Below are 22,246 nucleotides of genomic sequence, written 5' to 3'. Positions count from 1 at the left end.
GCTTAGTGATATATCACATATATCAGATTGTAGATGTTTTTGTTTTTTACCCTTCACGTTCATATTTCGCTGTGTTTGTTGCGTTTGGCTTGATTGTAAAATATGTCGATTGAGAGGGGGTGTGACGCTCATATGTTCTCAATATTCAGGGTTTTATCGCTCATAGAAAAAAATAAAATTCCATTCATATTTTAAGGCGGTCTGTCATAACATTTTTAGCATTCAATCAGACTTTATTGTGAGGTTTTGTATTAGTTTTCCTAAAAATAGATATACCGGCCCCCAGACACATTTTGTTCTCTAAATTTGGCCCCCGAGTCAAAATAATTACCCAGACCTGCTATACAGCATAGAGACTCGACAACGGCACATTATTTGCAGACTATAATTATTGATTTTGCAAAACAAAATTTTTTTTGGACCAATTAGGTGAAGTTGCATCATTTCGGCACACCAGACAATATCTCACAAGTGTGCCGCGGCACAGTGGTTGAAAAACAATACTGTAGTGACTACAGTATTGTACTATAATGTAATACAAAATACATTACGGTCCTCGTGACTTTATGCTGTCCGCGGTGCTGAATACGTGATGTCACTCTTCCACCCCCCACCCCCCCTGTGTGTGTGTGTGTGCGTGTGTGTGCATGTGTATGTTTGTGTGTGTGTGTGTGTGTGTGTGTGTGTGTGTGTGTGTGTGTGTGTGTGTGTGTGTGTGTGTGTGTGTACCACCGGCTAAGCTAACAGGCTAGCAGCGGAGGGTTCTCCATCAGCGGGCGGCGGAAAAGACCGCAGGCGGCAGAGAGGAGAAGCTTGCTACCGAGGGACCGAACCTTGTCAAGCTGACGCCTAAACACTGGGAGCAGTGACCCGTTTGGCCGCAAAATGTCCGATTTCGACAGCAACCCGTTCGCAGACCCGGACTTCAACAACCCGTTCCAGGTAGCTAACTGTGCTAGCAAACTAACACATATATATATGGCCGGTGGTTGGCTACATAATTAGGTAGCCCAGTCAGCTACCTGACAATATTAACCGAACATTTAATGGAACGCTCGACTTTCTTTTAAAGTAGGTGAACTACATTTACGTCTTCATACAAAACCGGTGGGAAGAAAATCTACTTAGCTATAGGCTAGCTTCGCCTACGTTTAGCTCGGTAGCACACTCGCTAGCTAGGTTAGCATAATGCATATAGTTTGTACACAATAAATGTGCCTGGCTTAAAAAATAAAATCACACCACGAAACACAAGTCGTGGTGTTGTATTCTTCCCACGGGTGTTTTTTTAAGATGTAGTAGTTGCCATTTTAGCTCCGATACATTGTCGTGAACAATTGATGTTATCAATAAACAAACGCACCTTACGTTTCCTTCTTTATGGTCAACATTAAACCATGTGGTGTATTAACTTGAGTTATTAGTTTGTGATGCACTCAACTGTCTTACCATTTGTTTAACTTGTGGCTGACAAAGGTGGTGTGATCCACAGGTGCAATCTGACAAAACGAGCTTCGACTTACTTGTTGTGGTCAATGGTTGGATTGGAAGATGGCCTGTAATTGGCTGTTAGAAGCACGTGACTAGGAAGCGACCAAGGCCGCCTTGTTGCCATTTAAAGTGTTTGTTCAGTTCATCCATCCATCCATTTTCTACCGCTTGTCCCTTTTGGGGTCGTGGGGGATGCTGGAGCCTATCTCAGCTGCATTCAGGCGGAAGGCGGGGTACACCCTGGACAACTCGCCACCTCATCGCAGGGCCAACACAGATAAACAGACAACATTCACACTCACATTCACACACTTGGGTAGTTTCAGTTTTATTTTTGAACATGCATACAACACGATGTAATGCATTACACAACTCCAGCGCCCCCTGCGACCCCGAAGGGAATAAGCGGTAGAAAATGGATGGATGGATGGATGGAATTCCAGTTGTTTCATTACAGCGCGTCCGAAAAGAAGTAGGAAGAAGCAGAGCTTATTAATCCGACACCCTTTCATACCATAGCAATTTTATCCAATTGCCATGTTCTCTGTAACAGAACAGTGAACAAATAAATAAATAATATACCATAGTAAGCATACAAATATTCCATCCATTTTCTACCGCCTGTCCCGTTCGGGGTCGCAGGGGATGCTGGAGCCTATCTCAGCTGCATTCGGGCGGAAGGCTATGTACGCCCTGGACAAGTTACCACCTCATCACAGGGCCAACACAGATAAACAGACAACATTCACGCACTTGGGCAGTTTCAGTTTATTTTCGAACATGCATATAAGATACAATGTAATGCATCACACAATTCCAGTTGTTTCATTACAGCACGTACGAAAAGGAGTAGGAAGAAGCAGAGCTTATTTAGTCCTACCCCCTTTTCATACCATAGCAATTTTATCCAATTGCCTTGTTTTCTGTAACAGAACAGTGAACAAATAAATAATAAATAAATAAAATACCATAGTAAGCATACAAATATTCCATCCATTTTCTACCGCCTGTCCCGTTCGGGGTCGCAGGGGATGCTGGAGCCTATCTCAGCTGCATTCGGGCGGAAGGCTATGTACGCCCTGGACAAGTTACCACCTCATCACAGGGCCAACACAGATAAACAGACAACATTCACGCACTTGGGCAGTTTCAGTTTATTTTCGAACATGCATATAAGATACAATGTAATGCATCACACAATTCCAGTTGTTTCATTACAGCACGTACGAAAAGGAGTAGGAAGAAGCAGAGCTTATTTAGTCCTACCCCCTTTTCATACCATAGCAATTTTATCCAATTGCCTTGTTTTCTGTAACAGAACAGTGAACAAATAAATAATAAATAAATAAAATACCATAGTAAGCATACAAATATTCCATCCATTTTCTACCGCTTGTCCCGTTCGGGGTCGCAGGGGATGCTGGAGCCTATCTCAGTTGCTTTCGGGCGGAAGGCGGTGTTCACCCTGGACAAGTCGCCACACAGGGCCAACACAGATAAACAGACAACATTCACACTCACATTCACACACTTGGGCAGTTTCAGTTTATTTTCGAACATGCATACGATACAATGTAATGCATCACACAATTCCAGTTGTTTCATTACAGCACGTCCGAAAAGGAGTAGGAAGAAGCAGAGCTTATTTAATCCTACCCCCTTTTCATACCATAGCAATTTTATCCAATTGCCTTGTTTTCTGTAACGGAACAGTGAACAAATAAATAATATAACATAGTAAGCATACAAATATTCCATCCATTTTCTACCGCTTGTCCCGTTCGGGGTCGCAGGGGATGCTGGAGCCTATCTCAGCTGCTTTTGGGCGGAAGGCGGGGTACACCCTGGACAAGTCGCCACCTCATCGCAGGGCCAACACAGATAAACAGACAACATTCACACTCACATTCACACACTTGGGCAGTTTCAGTTTATTTTCGAACATGCATACGATACAATGTAATGCATCACACAATTCCAGTTGTTTCATTACAGCACGTCCAAAAAGAAATAGGAAGAAGCAGAGCTTATTAATCCTACACCCTTTCATACCATAGCAATTTTATCCAATTGCCTTGTTCTCAGTAACAGAACAGTGAACTAATAAATAAATAATATACCATAGTAAGCATTCAAATATTCCATCCATTTTCTACCGCTTGCCCCGTTCGGGGTCACGGGGGATGCTGGAGCCTATCTCAGCTGGCAGTTGGGCAGTTTCGGTTTTATTTTCGAACATGCATACGACACAATGTAATGCATCACACAATTCCAGTTGTTTCATTACAGCATGTTCGAAAAGGAGTAGGAAGAAGCAGAGCTTATTTAGTCCTACCCCCTTTTCATACGATAGCACTTTTATCCAATTGCCATGTTCTCTGTAACAGAACAGTGAACAAATAAATAATAAATAAATAATATACCATAGTAAGAATACAATATGAAATACATAAATAAGGTCTCAATAAAAAAAAAAAAAGGGTTCAAGATGTTCATCATAATTCTTGTTCTGTGCACTTTGTGAACACTTGTAGTTTGAACAGTCTCTTAAACTGAATCATATTGGTGCTTTGTTTGAGTTCTTTGGTTAATCTGTTCCATAATTGAACTCCACATACTGATATGCTAAAGGTTTTAAGTGTTGTACAAGCATCCATCCATCCATCCATTTTCTACCGTTTGTCCCTTTTGGAGTCGCAGGGGGTGCTGGAGCCTATCTCAGCTGCATTCGGGCGGAAGGCGGGGTACACCCTGGACAAGTCGCCACCTCATCACAGGGCTAACACAGATAAACAGACAACATTCACACACTTGGGCAGTTTCAGTTTATTTTCGAACATGTATATGATACAATGTAATGCATCACACAATTCCAGTTGTTTCATTACAGCACGTCCGAAAAGGAGTAGGAAGAAGCAGGGCTTATTAATCCTACACCCTCTCATACCATAGCAATTTTATCCAATTGCCTTGTTCTCTGTAACCGAACAGTGAACAAATAAATAATATACCTTAGTAAGCATACAAATATTAAATACATAAATAATCTTTGTCTCAATAAAAAAAAGGGTTGAAGATGTTCATCATAATTCTTCTTCTGTGTACTTTGTGAACACTTGTAGTTTGAACAGTCTCTCAGACTGAATCATATTGGTGCTTTGTTTGAGTTCATTGGTTAATCCATTCCATAATTTAATTCCACATACTGATATGCTAAAGGTTTTAAGTGTTGTACAAGCATACAAATGTTGTCAATTAGATTTTCCTCTAAGGTTATATTTCTCCTCTTTTGTTGAGAAGAATTGTTGTACATTCTTGGGTAGCAGGTTATTGTTTGCTTTGTACATCATTTTAGCTGTTTGCAAATGCACCAAATCGTTGAATTTCAATATAAACATTAAACATTATGTGTTATTCTAATTGACCTTTTTTGTAACACAGTTAGTGAATGAAGCGCACATTTGTAGTTGCGTCCCCATATTTCTACACAATAACTCAGATATGGTAACACTAGCGAGCAGTACAGAATATGAAGTGATTTTTGGTCTCAAACATGTTTTGCTTTATTCATTATTGACGTGTTTCTGCTACTTTATGTTGTATATTTTTTACACAAGATTTCCAATGCATTTTATCATCTATTATTACACCCAAAAATGTGTTTTCTTTTACCCTTATTATTTACTTATTTGTGTTTGACTCTCTTCTACTGTTACCAAATAGCATTATTTTAGTCTTACTGAGATTCAAAGATTTTAATTTGTTCATTTCTTCTGTTATTTGTATTAACTTCTGTGTATTCTCTCCTGAACAAAATATTGTTGTATCATCTGCAAGTAATACTAACTTTAAGTGTAACTTTTGTGTTCCATATTTTCCTTTTTAATAGCCAAACTTTTTAAAATGTATTCACTTTTGTTGTACTACCAATCAATTTGGTAAAGTACACACAATGGTAATATTAATTGAAAAAAATACATTGTTTTTGATACGATAATTTTAGGGTGTGCCTTCTCCTGCACTCTTTATTGCACACTAATTAAGTGACAACATGGGTTTCATGTATGCACACTCACTCATTAGGTACAACTGCAAAATATAATGAGAGCCATTATCTCCATCTTGCAGGATCCCTCGGTGACACAGGTGACCCGGTCTGCCCCTCCTGGTGGTCTCGAGGAGTACAACCCCTTCACAGATGCCAGAACGGTCATCTTAACTTCCTCATTTCAGTGTTAATATTTGTGCTTGACCTCATTCTTTCCACTGCCATTTTAGGACTTTACTGACAAAATAAGACTATGGCCTGATTATAAATTGGATGATAAGGGATTGTTCCTGTCGGTTTGTAGGCCGCCCCTGGAAATGCCCCCAAATCTAACCCAGCACCTGCCCAGAACACACAGCCTGCCATCATGAAGCCCACAGAAGAGCCCCCAGCTTACTCGCAGCAACAAACACAGGTGCAACAATGTACTCATCATACTGTATTACCGAATGTTGATTATGAATGGCCATATATCCTCAGTGGTCATATTTACTCAAATCCAGAGGTCGAGGGAAGGTTTTATATAGAATTTCAGTTCGGGATGTCCCGATCCAGGTTTTTGCACTTCCGATCCGATATCGATGTTGTTTTTGCACTTCCAATCCGATACCGATACTGGCCGATACTGGCCTATCCGAGCATGTATTAAAGTTTAAAGTTATTTAGCCTACTTAGTTGTCAGACTCATGTTGAAAAGGGTTTTAGTACTCTTGATAAAACTAGCCAGCTGAATTAGGTGAGTTTGAATAATACACAATGGTTGCTAACAAGAAACGGACCTGTTTATTCAAGGATAAACACAAAATAGACAAAATTATACATGACAAACAGAAATGGCATCATTGAACTAGGGCTGGGCGATATGGCCTTTTTAATATCGCGATATTTTAAGGCCATATCACGATACACGATATATATTTTGCCTTAGCCTTGAATTAACACTTGATGCATATAATCACAGCAGTATGATGATTCTGTGTGTCTACATTAAAACATTCTTGTTTATACTGCATTAATAGATGCTACTTTTAAACTTTCATGCAGAGAAGGAAATCACAACTAAAAAAAATCAAAAACATTTTCATACGTTGTTGATCTGGAAATGTTTGCCTCGGCATTTTGATGGTGTGGGCGTGTGGCACCGAATGGAGATGTTGACGTGCGGACTTTCAAACACTCTTCATTCTCTAGCAGGTGACTTTTCAAATGATGCTACATATTAGCAGTAATGCTACTTTTTATAGCAATGCTTTTGCTCCACACTTCACAAATTACGGTTGTCTGTTCGACATATTCCCACTTGAAGCCAAACCACCGCCAGATGATGGACCCCCTGCTATTTTTTGGGGGAATTAATTAATTCTTCCTTCATTCGTATTACCGCTCGCATCACAGCTAACGTTAGCCATGCTGCTACCTCTCTGCTGGGAGAGGGCGTATACATATGTGACGTATGACGTGACAGTATGTGACGTGTGTAAGAAGGTGTGCTTGCTGTCTGTGAGAAGGGGAGACTAGAAAGAGTGGGAAGAGCCTGTTGTGTAATGCCTGCAGCTAAAAGCAACTGCGTGAGAACGTATACCGGTACTCGAATATCACGATATAGTCATTTTCTATATCGCACAGAGACAGCTGACATTTTTACCGGTAACTTTTAATTCACATGGCCGTCTTAATAGTTAGGACACAGACCTGTGGATGTGTTGAAGGTGTGCTGGAAAATGCGGAACGGAAATTAGGGAGCAGCAGAAAAGTGGAATGTATTATTTAAATCGGTGCGTTGGAAAACACGGACCGGAATTTAAAAAAAAAACTGGATCTGGATCGGCATTTTCCCATGCCTTGCCGATACGCATTTTTTGGCAAAAATCGGCGGCCGATCCGATCCAAATATCGGATCGGGACAACCCTAATTTTAGTAATAATATAGCCTCAAAAAAGAAAATGCAAATGTTTATTAGCTGCAGCTGTAGTTGATTTACACAAGGCTTGGCGTCAATTAAAGTCGACAACACGGCTCATACCTGTGACATTAGTGTCACTCTTGTACACTTTTTGCAAACATTTTGGGGAAAACAATCTTGAAAAACACAGTACACGCTCACCTTCTGGGAGTTTCTAGTAGTTTTCCAATGTGAAAACCACGCGGATGTGTTGCAGGACCAGGCACGTGCTCAGGCAGAGTTGCTGAGAAGGCAGGAAGAGCTGGAGAAGAAAGCAGCCGAGCTTGACCGCAGGGAGCGAGAGCTGCAGTCTCACGGAGGTGCGGGTCAGTAAGTCCATCAATCCATCGATACAACCTTTAGAGTAGATTGCTGGCATTCGAGTGGAAAAGCGTTGTTTTCAGTAGTGTAACATACAGCTGTTCCTAACATTTTGGTGTACTATATGAGAAGGTCAGCATGAGTAACGGATACCGAATTTGGAACTCTTATGGGTACCACCAACCGAGTTCCCTTGGTACTACAGAGTACCAATTCAATACCTGCATACATGGCACCGGTTCAAGCATTGGTGGGCAAACAGGCGTATTCAAGGTAATGTTGCAATTATCCACGCCAACAAAGCAAGCGTGTCTCCACTTTTTAAGATAGCGCCATGCTAATTTACATTGGACATGCCATATACATTCGCGATCAAAAGTTTACATTCACTTGTAAAGAACATAATGTCATGGCTGTCTTGAGTTTCCAATAATTTCTACAACTCTGATTTTTTTGTGATAGAGTGATTGGAGCACATACTTGTGGTCACAAAAAACATTCATGAAGTTTGGTTTTTTTATGAATTTATTATGGGTCTACTGAAAATGTGACCAAATCTGCTGGGTCAAAAGTATACATACAACAATGTTAATATTTGGTTACATGTCCCTTGGCAAGTTTCACTGCAATAAGGCGCTTTTGGTAGCCATCCACAAGCTTCTGGTTGAATTTTTGAACACTCCTCTTGACAAAATTGGTGCAGTTTAGCTTAATTTGTTGGTTTTCTGAAATGGACTTGTTTCTTCAGCATTGTCCACACAGTCATTTAAGCCATTCTAAAACCTTAATTCTCGCCTGATTTAGCCATTTTTTTTTACCACTTTTGACGTGTGTTTGGGGTCATTGTCCTGTTGGAACACCCAACTGCGCCCAAGACTCAACCTCCGGGCTGATGATTTTAGGTTGTGCTGAAGAATTTGGAGGTAATCCTCATTTTTATTGTCCCATTTAAAGCACCAGTTCCATTGGCAGCAAACAGGCCCAGAGCATAATACTACCACCACCATGCTTGACAGTACGAATGGTGTTCCTGGGATTAAAGGCCTCACCTTTTCTCCTCCAAACATATTGTTGGGTATTGTGGCCAAACAGCTCAATTTTTGTTTCATCTGACCACAGAACTTTCCTCCAGAAGGTCTTATCATGGTCTATGTGATGTCAGATGAAACAAAAATTGAGCTGTTTGGCCACAATACCCAGTTGGGTGTTCCAACAGGACAATGAGCCGAAACACACGTCAAAAGTGGTAAAGGAATGGCTAAATCAGGCTAGAATTAAGGTTTTAGAATGGCCTTCCCAAAGTCCTAACTTAAACGTGTGGACAATGCTGAAGAAACAAGTCTATGTCAGCAAACCAACAAATTTAGCTGAACTGTACCAATTGTGTCAAGAAGAGTGGTCAAAAATTCAACCAGAAGCTTGCCAGAAGCTTGTGGATGGTTACCAAAACATGTAACCAAATATTAACATTGCTGTATGTATACTTTTGACCCAGCAGATTTGGTCACATTTTCAGTAGACCCATAATAAATTCATAAAAGAACCAAACTTCATGAATGGTTTTTGTGACCAACAAGTATGTGCTCCAATCACTCTATCACAAAAAAATAAGAGTTGAAGAAATTATTGGAAACTCAAGACAGCTGTGACATTATGTTCTTTAGTGTATGTAAACTTTGGATCGCAACCTTACATGCTTATTATTAGCTTTAGCGGTTTTACATGACGATGTCAACACCTCCAAATTTGGTAATGAAAACCACAACTAAGATGCATGTTAATTTTAAACAACTGGTGTGTAATAAGTGCAATACTTACAGTATAAACATTTTGTAGTACCGTACCTAAAAAAAGACAAAACTTTCAACTTAATGGCAAAGACTAATTCCTGACTACGGCAACACAACAAGGACTAACTGAAATAAATGCATACTAAGCTGCAAAAGAGACTAAGAAGTGTAAGACAACAATATATAACAATTGGACGGCACAGTTATCATTGTCAGCTCAGTGTTAAATGTAAAATAAAAAAAGAAGCATTTATTACCATATGAACATGAAGTTCATAATGTACTGAAAATGTGAATACCAATTCCCAGGACTTGGAATTTTTTACATTCTCAAATGTGAAAGGTCATTCCTTGTCATTGACACTGTTTGTGTTCTCTCGACAGGTCGTAAGAACAACTGGCCTCCGCTCCCTCAGAAGTTCCCTGTCGGGCCGTGTTTCTACCACGACATTGCAGTGGACATACCCATCGAGTTCCAGAAAACGGTTAAGATCATGTACAACCTCTGGATGTGTAAGCCCATACTAAGAAAAACATTATAATGTGTTGTCCTCTTGACAATGGCCCTGATAATGTAATTTTTCCCACCAGTCCATGCAGGCACGCTCTTTGTCAACATGTTCGGCTGTCTGGCCTGGTTCTGTGTGGATCCAACCCACGGTGTGGACTTTGGTCTTGCCCTGCTGTGGTTTCTGCTCTTTACACCATGTTCCTTTGTCTGCTGGTACAGACCGCTTTATGGGGCTTTCAGGTGAGTCTGATGCAGCCTGCTGTCTGTTCATGTGATATATTGTAAAGTTTCTAGTCCTACTATGGGTGAATGACATTGTTAAAACAGCTGAACATTTATTGCAAGAATTGTAATGTTTTTTGAATGAAGAGCTGTAAAGTGTGGAGAAGCAACTACACCAGTGACAATTCTAAATATGTATTTTGTTAGACGGATTAATGATATAAAACTAGGGGTGTAGCGGTACATGTATTTGTATTGAACCGTTTCGGTACGGGGGTTCCGGTTCGGTTCGGAGGTCTACTGAACGAGTTTCCACACGGACATATTAAGTAGCGTAACACACGTTGTGTAAACAATGCACACCGAGGCACAACACAAGGCATGCTAGCAGCTAACGGGCTACAATAGACTGACCATACGTCCTCTTTTCACCGGACATGTCCTCTTTTGCGGAGGTGTCAGGGCGGAGTTTCTTAAATGCCTCAAATGTCTGGCATTTTGAGTTAGGGTTGCATGTATTTTCAATGTACGTTCAGGGTTAAGAAGGGGTTAAAAACAAAACAAATTGCGCGCGCAGCAGCATTCGTGAAGGAGGGGCAGAGACAGAGAGAGCGAGAGAGTTATGATAAACGCGCCAGCCTCTGCTTTTTATCCATAGATTTATCAGATTAAATTTTTTATTATCTATAGCAGGGGTGTCAAAAGTGTGCCCCGGAGGCCATTTGCGGCCCACAGCTAATGTTTTAAAGTCCCACGGCACATTCTAAAAATACTATTAAAATAAACAAAAACATAACAAAAGTGAAATAATAAAGGTTAAATGTAATTTAGAAAAAGTTGCAATGTTGACTAATAAAACAAAACTGTTTTTTTTCTTTCAAACTGTCATTGCTCAAAACATAATATTGAATCAAAATCAATGTCATTATGAATTATTGACATATCCAAGGTTCCGATTACTTCACATCAAATATTCCACTAAGAAAAATATTTTTGGTGGAAGATTTTGCAAATTTGGTAAATAAATAACCCAAAAATGTATATTTTGTTGTTTTCTTACTGTACCGAAAATTAACCGAACCGTGACCTCTAAACCGAGGTAAGTACCGAACCGTAATTTTTGTGTACCGTTACACCGCTGTATAAAACAGGTTTTCAACAGGGGATCTGGGAAATGTATTTTAAATATTTTTTTATACTCACTAAGCAATTTTTTCCCACACATTTAAATGTCTTTAAATCCACATTTAGAATTACCGGCAGCATGGACACCATACTTACTGTACCTTCAAAACCACAAATAAATAATTATATTATTGTATCCATGTTACTTGCTCGCAATTAGCACACCAGTCGCCAGCTATCATCAGCGGCGCAGGCTGCTAGCTCGCAATTAACACACCAGTTGTCAGCCAGTGACAAGCGTGCCAGTTGTCAGCTAGCGATTAGCGCACTAAGGGCCTGATTTACTAAGATCTAAATACCACGTGCTAGACAGCGTGTGCCAAAAAAATTGCCTGTACTACGATTGGGCGTGTTGCGTGTGATCTACTAACAATTTTAAAGTTGTGCAGACCGCCTTATTGAAGTGAGGATTTTTACGGCTTTTACCACGGAGACGATCAGTTTCTGCACATTTGTGTTAAAATGCTCCTACCAGCAGCACACATCTATAATCTGTAACACCTTTTCTGAATCGCATCCTAGACAACAGAAACATATGCACACTGATACTTCATTCTGTGGGAGAGGCTATGGATCGCATCACCAGCGCATTTGTGCGTAAAACGCAAGAAAATGCACAATGAAAGAAGTATTTTCATGTTGAAGATATAATATAGTAATATATTTCCTAAATAGAAAAAACAAACATTAAAAAGAAAAACGCCAGCAGACACCAAAGTGCTTTAATTGAATTCATTTTAATCATCCCCATAAGACAACCAGCAGCAATAAAATATAAAAGGAAATTAATTGATACCACTAGTTGCAGAGCCGTGTAAAGAGAGTTTGGTCCACCCAGTTTCAAAGTAGTCACGTGAGGAGTTTTTGACCAATCATTTAGGACAGGGGTCAGCAACCCGTGGCTCTAGAGCCGCATGTGGCTCTTTAGTGCCGCCCTAGTGGCTCCCTGGACCTCTTTCAGAGATGTGTGAAAATGGAAAAAGATGAAGGAAAAAAAAATTGTTTTCATATATTTTCTATATGAGAACAAACATGACACAAACCTTCCTAATTGTTAGAAATCCCACTGTTTATATTAAACATGTTTCACTGATGAGAGTGTTTGGCAAGCACCGTTTTGTCCTACTAATTTCAGCGATCCTTGAACTCATCGTAGTTTGTTTACATGTACAACTTTCTCCGACGCTACCACAGAAAGACTTGTTTTATGCCACTCCTTCTTTGTCTCATTTTGTCCACCAAACGTTTTATGCTGTACGTGAATGCACAAAGGTGAGCTTTGTTGATTTTATTGATTTGCCGTAGTGCTTATCGGGCATATTAGGTCAATCCATGACTGCAAGCTAATCTATGCTAACATGCTATTTAGGCTAGCTGTATGTACATATTGCATCATTATGCCTCGTTTGTAGGTAGATTTGAGCTCATTTAATTTCCTTTACGTATGTCCTCTGAGTATTTCATTTATATTTGCATGTCTCATGACACATTGTTTGTATGTAATATTGGCTGCATTTCTCATAGTTGTTTGTGTGCCATGTTGTTCCAGACCACAGCAAACGTTGCCGACGTTGCAAAGATTGTAATAAATCCATTAGAAGAAGACAGCCTGCCGTTTCCTTAAACTTGGACACACACATCTATGTTGCAAAAATGTGTAGAATAAAAATTAAAATACAAGATTTCGGTCAACGAAGATTTTTGCGTCAGTCTTTGATAGTAGGCTAATATAGACACTTACATCATGTGTTGCCTTCATTATAACACTTAACACTTAATTTTTTGCGGCTTCAGACAGATTTTATTTATTTTTCTTGGTCTTTCAACATTTTGGGTTGCCGACCCCTGATTTAGGAGATCCTCTGGCCATACTCTCTCTGATTGGTCAAAAGCCCCTCACGTGACTCCAGGGCGCCATTTTGCTGCCAACTTTGAAACCAAGTTGGCAATACTCTCTCTAAACGTGGCTCTGACTAGTGGTTCACGTACCGCAGTTTGAGAATCCCTGCCTTAGACCAATCAGCCATTCTGACCTATGAATATGGTGGTGTGAGCCCTGTGGTATCGCTCTGTCCCTGTTCCAGGAGCGACAGCTCTTTCCGCTTCTTCGTCTTCTTCTTCGTCTACATCTGCCAGTTTGGAGTTCACGTGCTACAAACCATCGGCATCACTGGGTGGGGCACATGGTGAGACCCCTGATCCTGTTCCTTGAAGACGCAAAGCTGTGACTTCTTGTCATGGTCACATTTTGTTCCTTGTGACTGTTTTGTCTTCCAGTGGCTGGATCACGGCTCTAATGGGTCTGAACACCAGCATCCCAGTGGGCATCATCATGTTGCTCATCGCTGCACTCTTCACCACACTATCTGTGGGCTCGCTCATCATGTTTAAAAAGGTAACACACTCTCCTCCCGCGGGCCACCGATAGTTTTCAGGCTGACTTCCCAAACTTTGAAAATTGTTATAAGGTTTTAGATGTAAAAATTGATTGTACAGTATTTTACTTAAAATTAGAGATGTCCGATAATGGCTTTTTTGCCGATATCCGATATTGTCCAACTCTTAATTACCGATTCCGATATATACAGTCGTGGAATTAACATATTATTGTGCCTAATTTTGTTGTGATGCCCCACTGGATGCATTAAACAATGTAACACGGTTTTACAAAATAAATTAACTCAAGTTAAGGAAAAAAAGTGCCAACATGGCACTGCCATATTTATTATTGAAGTCACAAAGTGCATTATTTTTTTTAACATGCCTCAAAATAGCAGCTTGGAATTTGGGACATGCATGAGGAGGTTGACGTGGGCGGGGTTGAGGGTGTGGGGGGGGGGAACGGGGGGTGTATATTGTAGCGTCCCGGAAGAGTTAGTGCTGCAAGGGGTTCTGGGTATTTGTTCTGTTGTGTTTATGTTGTGTTACGGTGCGTATGGTCTCCCGAAATGTGTTTGTCATTCTTGTTTGGTGTGGGTTCACAGTGTGGCGCATATTTGTAACAGTGTTAAAGTTGTTTATACGGCCACCCTCAGTGTGACCTGTATGGCTGTTGACCAAGTATGCGATGCATTCACTTGTGTGTGTGAAAAGCCGTAGATATTATGTGACTGGGCCGGAACGCAAAGAAAGTGCCTTTAAGGTTTATTGGCGCTCTGTACTTCTCCCTACGTCCGTGTACACAGCGGCGTTTTAAAAAGTCATACATTTTACTTTTTGAAACCGATACCGATAATTTCCGATATTACATTTTAAAGCATTTATCGGCCGATAATATCGGCAGTCCGATATTATCGGACTTCCCTACTTGAAATATAACCATTTTAATAACACAAAAGGATCAAATGTGTTCCTATAACTGAACTGACCTGTATTTAAAGGGGAATTGCACTTTTTTTTAATTTTAATTTTGCTTATTGTTCACAACAAGAACACACGTCTTTTTTTTGTTTTGGATGTTAAAGATGATAAACGCTTGGAAGATGCGGCTAATGGGAGTCACCGTTGTAGCCTTCAAAGTCTACATATAAAAGTCTATATATAATGGAAAAAACAGATATGTTCATAACAATATGTAATACGTTCAATATTTACCATATTTTGATAATTTTAATCAATGCAAGGACTGATTTCTTCTGCGCAATGTGCAGACTTGGTAACAGACAACAAAGATGACAATTTTTGGACAAATGAAGATTCACAACCTTATCATTTTGAAGCTGAACATACAAAGGACAAACTGCTGCTTCTAGAAGCGAGCACGAAGAGTGTGAGACGTTGGAGCAGACGGAAGCTGAGAGAAAGTGACGACTCTAGAAATGTAGAACTCGGAGCCAAGCTATTTTGACATAAATGGAGTGCTTGCCCAAATAAACCGGAAATAATGTCCCCGGCCAGCATACCCTTAGGTTTGAGTTGCTCAACGTCAGAACCTAATTCAACAAGTTCTCAATGTTGTTTTAATGTATTGTGCCTGCTGGGAAACAGCTTTCGCAGAAAGAAGTATTGGGTTAGGTGTTAGGTTGGTTAACCCAACCACCACTAAACATTTACTCACATTCATACTCCAGTGTGAGCAGCACTGGGAGTAAGGTAGGCGAAGTGTCTTGCCCAAAGACGTTACGTCAGTGACTAGGATGGTGGAAACTGGAGCCACACAATGAACCCTCAAGTTTCTGGATGTCCACTCTACCATCTGAGCCATGGGATAAAGTATAAAAAATGACTATAGTGACAAGTGCCAATGGTAGTGGGATTTCCTTTAGGCTTGAAGCTGCCTCTCATAAACATAAATGCTAATTAAAGTCACCAACCAATCACTAGTTGTGGCCTAATACAGTCGTGGTCAAAAGTTTGCATACACTTGTAAAGAACATAATGTCATGGCTTCCTTGAGTTTCCAATAATTTCTACAACTCTTAATTTTATGTGATAGAGTGATTGGAGCACATACTTGTTGGTCACAAAAAACATTCATGAAGTTTGGTTCTTTTATGAATTTATTATGGGTCTACTGAAAATGTGACCAAATCTGCTGGGTCAAAAGTATACATACAGCAATGTTAATATTTGGTTACATGTCCCTTGGCAAGTTTCACTGCAATAAAGTGCTTTTGGTAGCCATCCACAAGCTTCTGGTTGAATGTTTGACCACTCCTCTTGACAAAATTGGTGCAGTTCAGCTAAATTTGTTGGTTTTCTGACATGGACTTGTTTCTTCAGCATTGTCCACACCTTTAAGTCAGGACTTTTGGAAGGCCATTCCATCCATCCATTTTCTACCGCTTATTCCCTTTGGGGTCGCGGGGGCGCTGGAGCCTATCTCAGCTACAATCGGGCGGAAGGCGGTGTACACCCTGGACAAGTCGTCACCTCATCGCAGGGGAAGGCCATTCTAAAACCTTAATTCTAGCCTGATTTAGCCATTCCTTTACCACTTTTGACGTGTGTTTGGGGTCATTGTCCTGTTGGAACGCCCAACTGCGCCCAAGACCCAACCTTCCGGGCTGATGATTTTAGGTTGTCCTGAAGAATTTGGAGGTAATCCTCTTTTTTCATTGTCCCATTTACTCTCTGTAAAGCATCAGCAAAACAGGCCCAGAACTTAATACTACCACCACCATGCTTGACGGTAGGGTGGTGTTCCTGGGATTAAAGGCCTCACTTTTTCTCCTCCAAACATATTGCTGGGTATTGTGGCCAAACAGCACAATCAAAGATAAGACCTTCTGGAGGAAAGTTCTGTGGTCAGATGAAACAAAAATGACAATGACCCCCATACACACATCAAAAGTGATAAAGGAATGACTAAATCAGGCTAGAATTAAGGTTTTAGAATGGCCTTCTCAAAGTCCTGACTTAAATGTGTGGACAATGCTGAAGAAACAAGTTTATCCAATCCAATCCACCTTATTTGTATAGCACATTTAAACAACAGAAATGTTTCCAAAGTGAAAAAATATTAAAAACAATATTCAAATATCCTTAGTTCCACCAATTATTATTTATTTACTTATTTTATTGTGATTACTTATGGAGTATATTGTGAATAAATTGAGAACAGGAAGTGAACAATAGTTTTAGCAACTGTAATGTAAAAGAAAAGGGGTAGGATTAAATAAGCTTTGCTTCTTCCTACTCCTTTTCGAACATGTTGAAAAGAGAAACTGGAGATTGTGATGTATCATGTTGTATACTTGCATGTTCGAAATAAACTCAAACTCAAACTCAATGACTGAATAAAAACAAATAAATAAATAAATATGATTAAAAACGATTTTAAAGAGTAAAACCAATTAAAACAATAAATATAAATCAAAATTTTAAAAACACAGAGGACCACACAACTCACGCAGCGTTAAAAGCCAAAGAATAAAAGTGGGTCTTAAGACGAGACTTAACACTCCACTGTGGGAGCAGTTCGGACATGGAGGGGCAGAGTGTTTATGTTAGTTTATGACAGAAAACCAACAAATGTAGCTGAACTGCACCAATTTTGTCAAGAGGAGTGGTCAAAAATTCAACCAGAAGCTTGTGGATGGCTACCAAAAGCGCCTTATTGCAGTGAAACTTGCCAAGGGACATGTAACCAAATATTAACATTGCTGTATGTACCGTATTTTTCGGACTATAAGTCGCAGTTTTTTTCATAGTTTGGCCAGGGGTGCGACTTATGTGTGAAATTATTAACACATTACCGTAAGATATCAAATACCGTATTTTTCGGAGGATAAGTCGCACCTGCCGAAAATGCATAATAAAGAAGGAAAAAAACATATATAAGTCGCACTGGAGCCCGGCCAAACTATGAAAAAAACTGCGCCTTACAGTCCGAAAAATACGGTAACATTATTTAGCTCATTCACGTAAGAGACTAGACGTATAAGATTTCATGGGATTTAGCGATTATTAGTGACAGATTGTTTGGTAAACGTATAGCATGTTCTATATGTTATAGTTATTTGAATGACTCTTACCATAATATGTTACGTTAACATACCAGGCACGTTCTCAGTTGGTTATTTATGCCTCATATAACGTACACTTATTCAGCCTGTTGTTCACTATTCTTTATTTATTTTAAATTGCCTTTTCAAATGTCTATTCTTGGTGTTGGATTTTATCAAATACATTTCCCCAAAAAATGCGACTTATACTCCAGTGCGACTTATATGTGTTTTTTTCCTTCTTTATTATGCATTTTTTCGGCCGGTGCGACTTATACTCCGGAGCGACTTATACTCCGAAAAATACGGTATACTTTTGACCCAGCAGATTTGCTCACAATTTCAGTAGACCCATAATAAATTCATAAAAGAACCAAACTTCATGAATGTGCTCCAATCACTCTATCACAAAAAATAAAAGTTGTAGAAATTATTGGAAACTCAAGACAGCCATGACATTATGTTCTTTACAAGTGTATGTAAACTTTTGACCACGACTACTTTTGAACAGTATGCAGGAAAAGTTTCATTTTAAAGTGACTTGACACTAATCCCATATGTGTCTCTGCCCAGGTGCACGCACTGTATCGAACCACCGGTGCCAGTTTTGAGAAGGCTCAGCAGGAGTTCGCCACGGGCGTCATGTCCAACAAGACGGTCCAGACTGCGGCCGCCAACGCTGCGGCCAACGCCGCGTCCAACGCCGCCCGCGGGGCCTTCAAAGCCCATCCATAAGCACACTCACACACACACGCCCATCAGCCAACTCACTCACACACACTGCGGATGCACAACTCCGGCCCCGTGAAATCACCCGATTTGCTAATGTTGCTACGCTAACATTGATTGGCTCTTGTGCATCCTCACCCAAAGTCCGAACTTTAAACGGCACATTACCTGCCTCGTGTGCCCAAAACGTCCCCTCAAACGAAGTCACGCTTCACCATGTCGCGCACTGCTGCAACCCCCCAAAATGATCCCCTTTTCACTCATCATGGTAGCTAATCCAGTCAGAGAGAAGTGATCTGCATGTCCATCGGTTGCTTAGTGAATGGAGGGATGAACGTGTGTGTGTGTGTGTGTGTGTGTGTGTGTGTGTGTGTGTGTGTGTGTGTGTGTGTGTGTGTGTGTGTTACAATCATATGTCTTTGTAGATCGTCACAAAAACTAAAGCTGCTAAGAATCTGGACGTGGCCTCTTGCTAGTTTGTGGTTCCTTTGCGATTGATAAACAAATGTGAAATGGTCATAAAGTACCAAAAAAAAAGTGTTAAATGACTGGAATATGACCGGTAGTTGGCTTTTTGTGGCCCCATTCGGTCTTTAATATTGCTCGGGTTTGAATTTATGAGGCACTAGTTATTGAAAATATCAACAGTGTGTATTTCAACTTTCTGATCATGTGGCGCCCTCTAGTGGTTATGGCCCTAAACAACCGCATAGTGTTTATGCCCAGATGACCGATAACACAGAGGACCTCCAGACAATGGCAGTGTTAAAGTGTTAAACTACTACACCCCCTAGTGGTGAGGAGTGTGCACGACCGACGGGGAAAGACTGGAGTTTAAATGTTGGACTGAAATAAACGCCTGCAAGTGTTGATCGCTAACCCTGACTAAACTAACCACAGTATTTCTTCTTTTTTGGAATTTTTGTTAGCACATTTTTTTTGGTTTTTATGTTAGTTGTTCTAATTTATGGCATATTTTAAGTTGTATTTTACAAGGTGTATTATTATGTGTGGCAAGGAAGCTTTGAATGATTTGTGTGAAAGATTCCAAAACAGACACACACACAAAAAAAATCCCTCAAGTGTTATTCTACTGTAAATCCTCAAAAGCTGTGAGTAATCTACCAAATGTCCATTTAGAATTTTTTCTAAATTTTGTGATGTTATATTATTACATTACTTTTCCTGCCTAACATGAGAGTTGCCCTCTCTTGTGTTTTGCAGGCGGGTCAACACTCCAGAATGTTCCTGACCTGTCACCATTTGTTAGTTCACTGAATGAAAGACCTCACCCTAATTTAAGAGGAATACTGTACTTGTATATTTTGTAAAGATGATCATTTGATGCCCTTTATGGAGTCGCGTGTAAAAAAGAACATTTAATGCACTCTTGTCTGGCCTTTGTCGCATGTGAAATAGTTTTCAGTTTTGTATATTTATGGTATTAACATGGAATAAAGATTTGAAAAAGATATTGGTGGGTTTTTCATGAAACTGTGCGTTATAACAGGAAGTAGTATGAAAAGCATGAGAAAATGTCACAGGACATGTTGGAATTCATGTTTCCACTCAATGAACCACAGCTCCCCTTAGTGCTGGTAGCACTCTTGCAGCCCCAGACATTTATTTTGGTACTCGCTGTGTTGAGCCATAGTAAGTCTATACAAGTTGCACACTGACTACTCTGAAGTATATTCACGTATAGAAGATAGCAGTGGTGGGCCGGCAAGGCACAACATAAATCATGATCATAAATTGATAAAATGTAATTTCATTTTCAATTGTATTCTTGTATTTCTGCCCTTCTTGAGACATGGACAAGGAAAAGTACCTTCCATATGAGGACCGGTGAACAAGTTAGGACATAAATCATGGTCCCATTACGGAAAACCATTGCAACTAATCGAGAATGTCCCATTTGCACCCCTGGTGGTGAAATCTATCAAAATTAGGGTGGTCCCAAAAAGGAGGGATTTTTCAAATTGACTGTGTGTCGGTTTTAAAAGTGCTCCCCCTCTGGCCAACATATGTAATAACAAGTGTGTGTAAGAAATTGAAATGTGCCCCCTTTGGCCAAAATTAATTTAAAAAAAAAAAATGTATATAGAGACATACTGTTATAACTTGAAGTAAATAATAAAGATTAAAAAACAATTACAAACAACAAATAAAAAATAAACTAAAAGCTTATGTTTTTTATATTTGCATAGTTTGTATATATTATTAATGTTGTAAGTAAAAATCTTTATATATCTAGAAAGGGTGGTCCTAAAGACGTAGGCATTTTTCAAAGGTCTCAAGAAGGTGACAAGTACAGGAATGTGTGTGTTTGTGTGTGTGTTCTGGCAATGCTTACTTAATGGGGACATCACTCTGTTTACACAGTCACCTTTAGGGGACCTTGACGGTATGGGGACAAAAAAAAAACAGGTCCCCTAAAGGGAAACCTTTTTAAATGATAGTCAGATCCATTCTGAAGATGCCTAAGTGACAAGTGAACATTTGTGATCCTGGCATTAATAGTACTGTGATTCTGTATGGTATCCATCCTTAGTTAAAACTAATATATTTTTCCAAAAACAAAATCTGGTTTAGTGTTCCTTAGGATGACATTTTCATACAGCATGATTATAAAACATTATTACCTTAAAGCAGGGGTCACCAACCAGGTCGCCCATAAGGACCAGATGAGTAGCCCGCTGGCCTGTTCTAAAAATAGCTCAAATAGCAGCACTTACCAGTAAGCTGCCTCTATTTATTTACTAGCAAGCTGGTCTTGCTTTGCTTGACATTTTTAATTCCAAGAGAGACAAAACTGAAATAGAATTTGAAAATCCAAGAAAATATTTTAAAGACTTGGTCTTCACTTGTTTAAATAAATTCTTTTTTTTTTTACTTTGCTTCTTATAACTTACAGAAAGACAATTTTAGAGAACAAATACAACCTTAAAAATGATTTTAGGATTTTTAAACACATATACCTTTTTACTTTTTAAATTCCTTCCTCTTCTTTCCTGACAATTTAAATCAATGTTCAAGTAAATGTATTTTTTTTAAAGTAAAGAATAATAAATACATTTTAATTTAATTCTTCATTTTAGCTTCTGTTTTTACGACGAAGAATATTTGTGAAATATTTCTTCAAACTTATTATGATTAAAATTCAAAAAAATTATTCTGGCAAAATTTGAAAATCTGTAGAATCAAATTTAAATCTTATTTCAAAGTCTTTTGAATTTATTTTAAAAATTTTGTTCTGGAAAATCTAGAAGAAATAATGATTTGTCTTTGTTAGAAATATAGCTTGGTCCAATTTGTTATATATTCTAACAAAGTGCAGATTGGATTTTAACCTATTTAAAACATGTCATAAAAATTCTAAAATTAATCTTAATCAGGAAAAATTACTAATGATGTTCCATAAATTATTTTTTTAATTTTTTCAAAAAGATTAGAATTAGCTAGTTTTTCCTCTTCTTTTTTTCGGTTGAATTTTGAATTTTAAAGAGTCGAAATTGAACATAAACTATGTTTCAAAATTTAATTTTCATTTTTTTCGT

At 39.2% G+C, this 22,246-nt stretch overlaps 1 protein-coding gene and 1 long non-coding RNA gene across 3 annotated transcripts in view; one reads left to right on the top strand and one right to left on the bottom strand.

Annotated features, from left to right (window-relative positions):
* Positions 1 to 1,529, bottom strand: part of LOC133575999 (uncharacterized) — a 164,291-nt gene extending 162,762 nt beyond the window's left edge. The window contains exon 1 of the long non-coding RNA XR_009811544.1: positions 1,450 to 1,529. This is a non-coding gene — a long non-coding RNA (uncharacterized lncRNA). The remainder of the gene's footprint in view (positions 1 to 1,449) is intronic.
* Positions 703 to 20,150, top strand: LOC133575998 (secretory carrier-associated membrane protein 1-like). 2 transcript variants are annotated; one of them, XM_061928974.2, is made up of 9 exons: positions 703 to 942; positions 5,620 to 5,700; positions 5,844 to 5,954; positions 7,700 to 7,802; positions 9,978 to 10,106; positions 10,185 to 10,344; positions 13,596 to 13,697; positions 13,789 to 13,906; positions 18,531 to 20,150. In XM_061928974.2, exons 1-9 carry the CDS (start codon positions 886 to 888, stop codon positions 18,690 to 18,692), a joined length of 1,023 nt encoding a protein of 340 aa, XP_061784958.1. In that variant the 5' UTR covers positions 703 to 885; the 3' UTR covers positions 18,693 to 20,150. The 2 variants fall into 2 exon arrangements, with proteins under 2 accessions (XP_061784958.1, XP_061784957.1); XM_061928973.1 differs by having other exon boundaries at positions 705 to 942; positions 7,700 to 7,808.
* The last annotated feature ends 2,096 nt before the right edge of the window (positions 20,151 to 22,246 follow it).

This window comes from Nerophis lumbriciformis, linkage group LG33, assembly GCF_033978685.3.
Source record: "Nerophis lumbriciformis linkage group LG33, RoL_Nlum_v2.1, whole genome shotgun sequence".
Taxonomy (NCBI): Eukaryota; Metazoa; Chordata; class Actinopteri; order Syngnathiformes; family Syngnathidae; genus Nerophis; species Nerophis lumbriciformis.
The sequence above is the reverse complement of the archived record's forward strand: the minus strand, read 5'-3'. Positions and strand labels throughout refer to the sequence as shown.

What these genes read in the sequence shown, in the direction of transcription:
- LOC133575998 (XM_061928973.1), top strand. Translation starts at nt 886, where the DNA reads ATGTCCGATTTCGACAGCAACCCGTTCGCAGACCCGGACTTCAACAAC. An exon ending in ACTCGCAGCAACAAACACAG is followed by an intron (nt 5,955 to 7,699) that starts GTGCAACAATGT and finishes GATGTGTTGCAG; the next exon opens with GACCAGGCACGTGCTCAGGC. An exon ending in GCAGTCTCACGGAGGTGCGG is followed by an intron (nt 7,809 to 9,977) that starts GTCAGTAAGTCC and finishes TTCTCTCGACAG; the next exon opens with GTCGTAAGAACAACTGGCCT.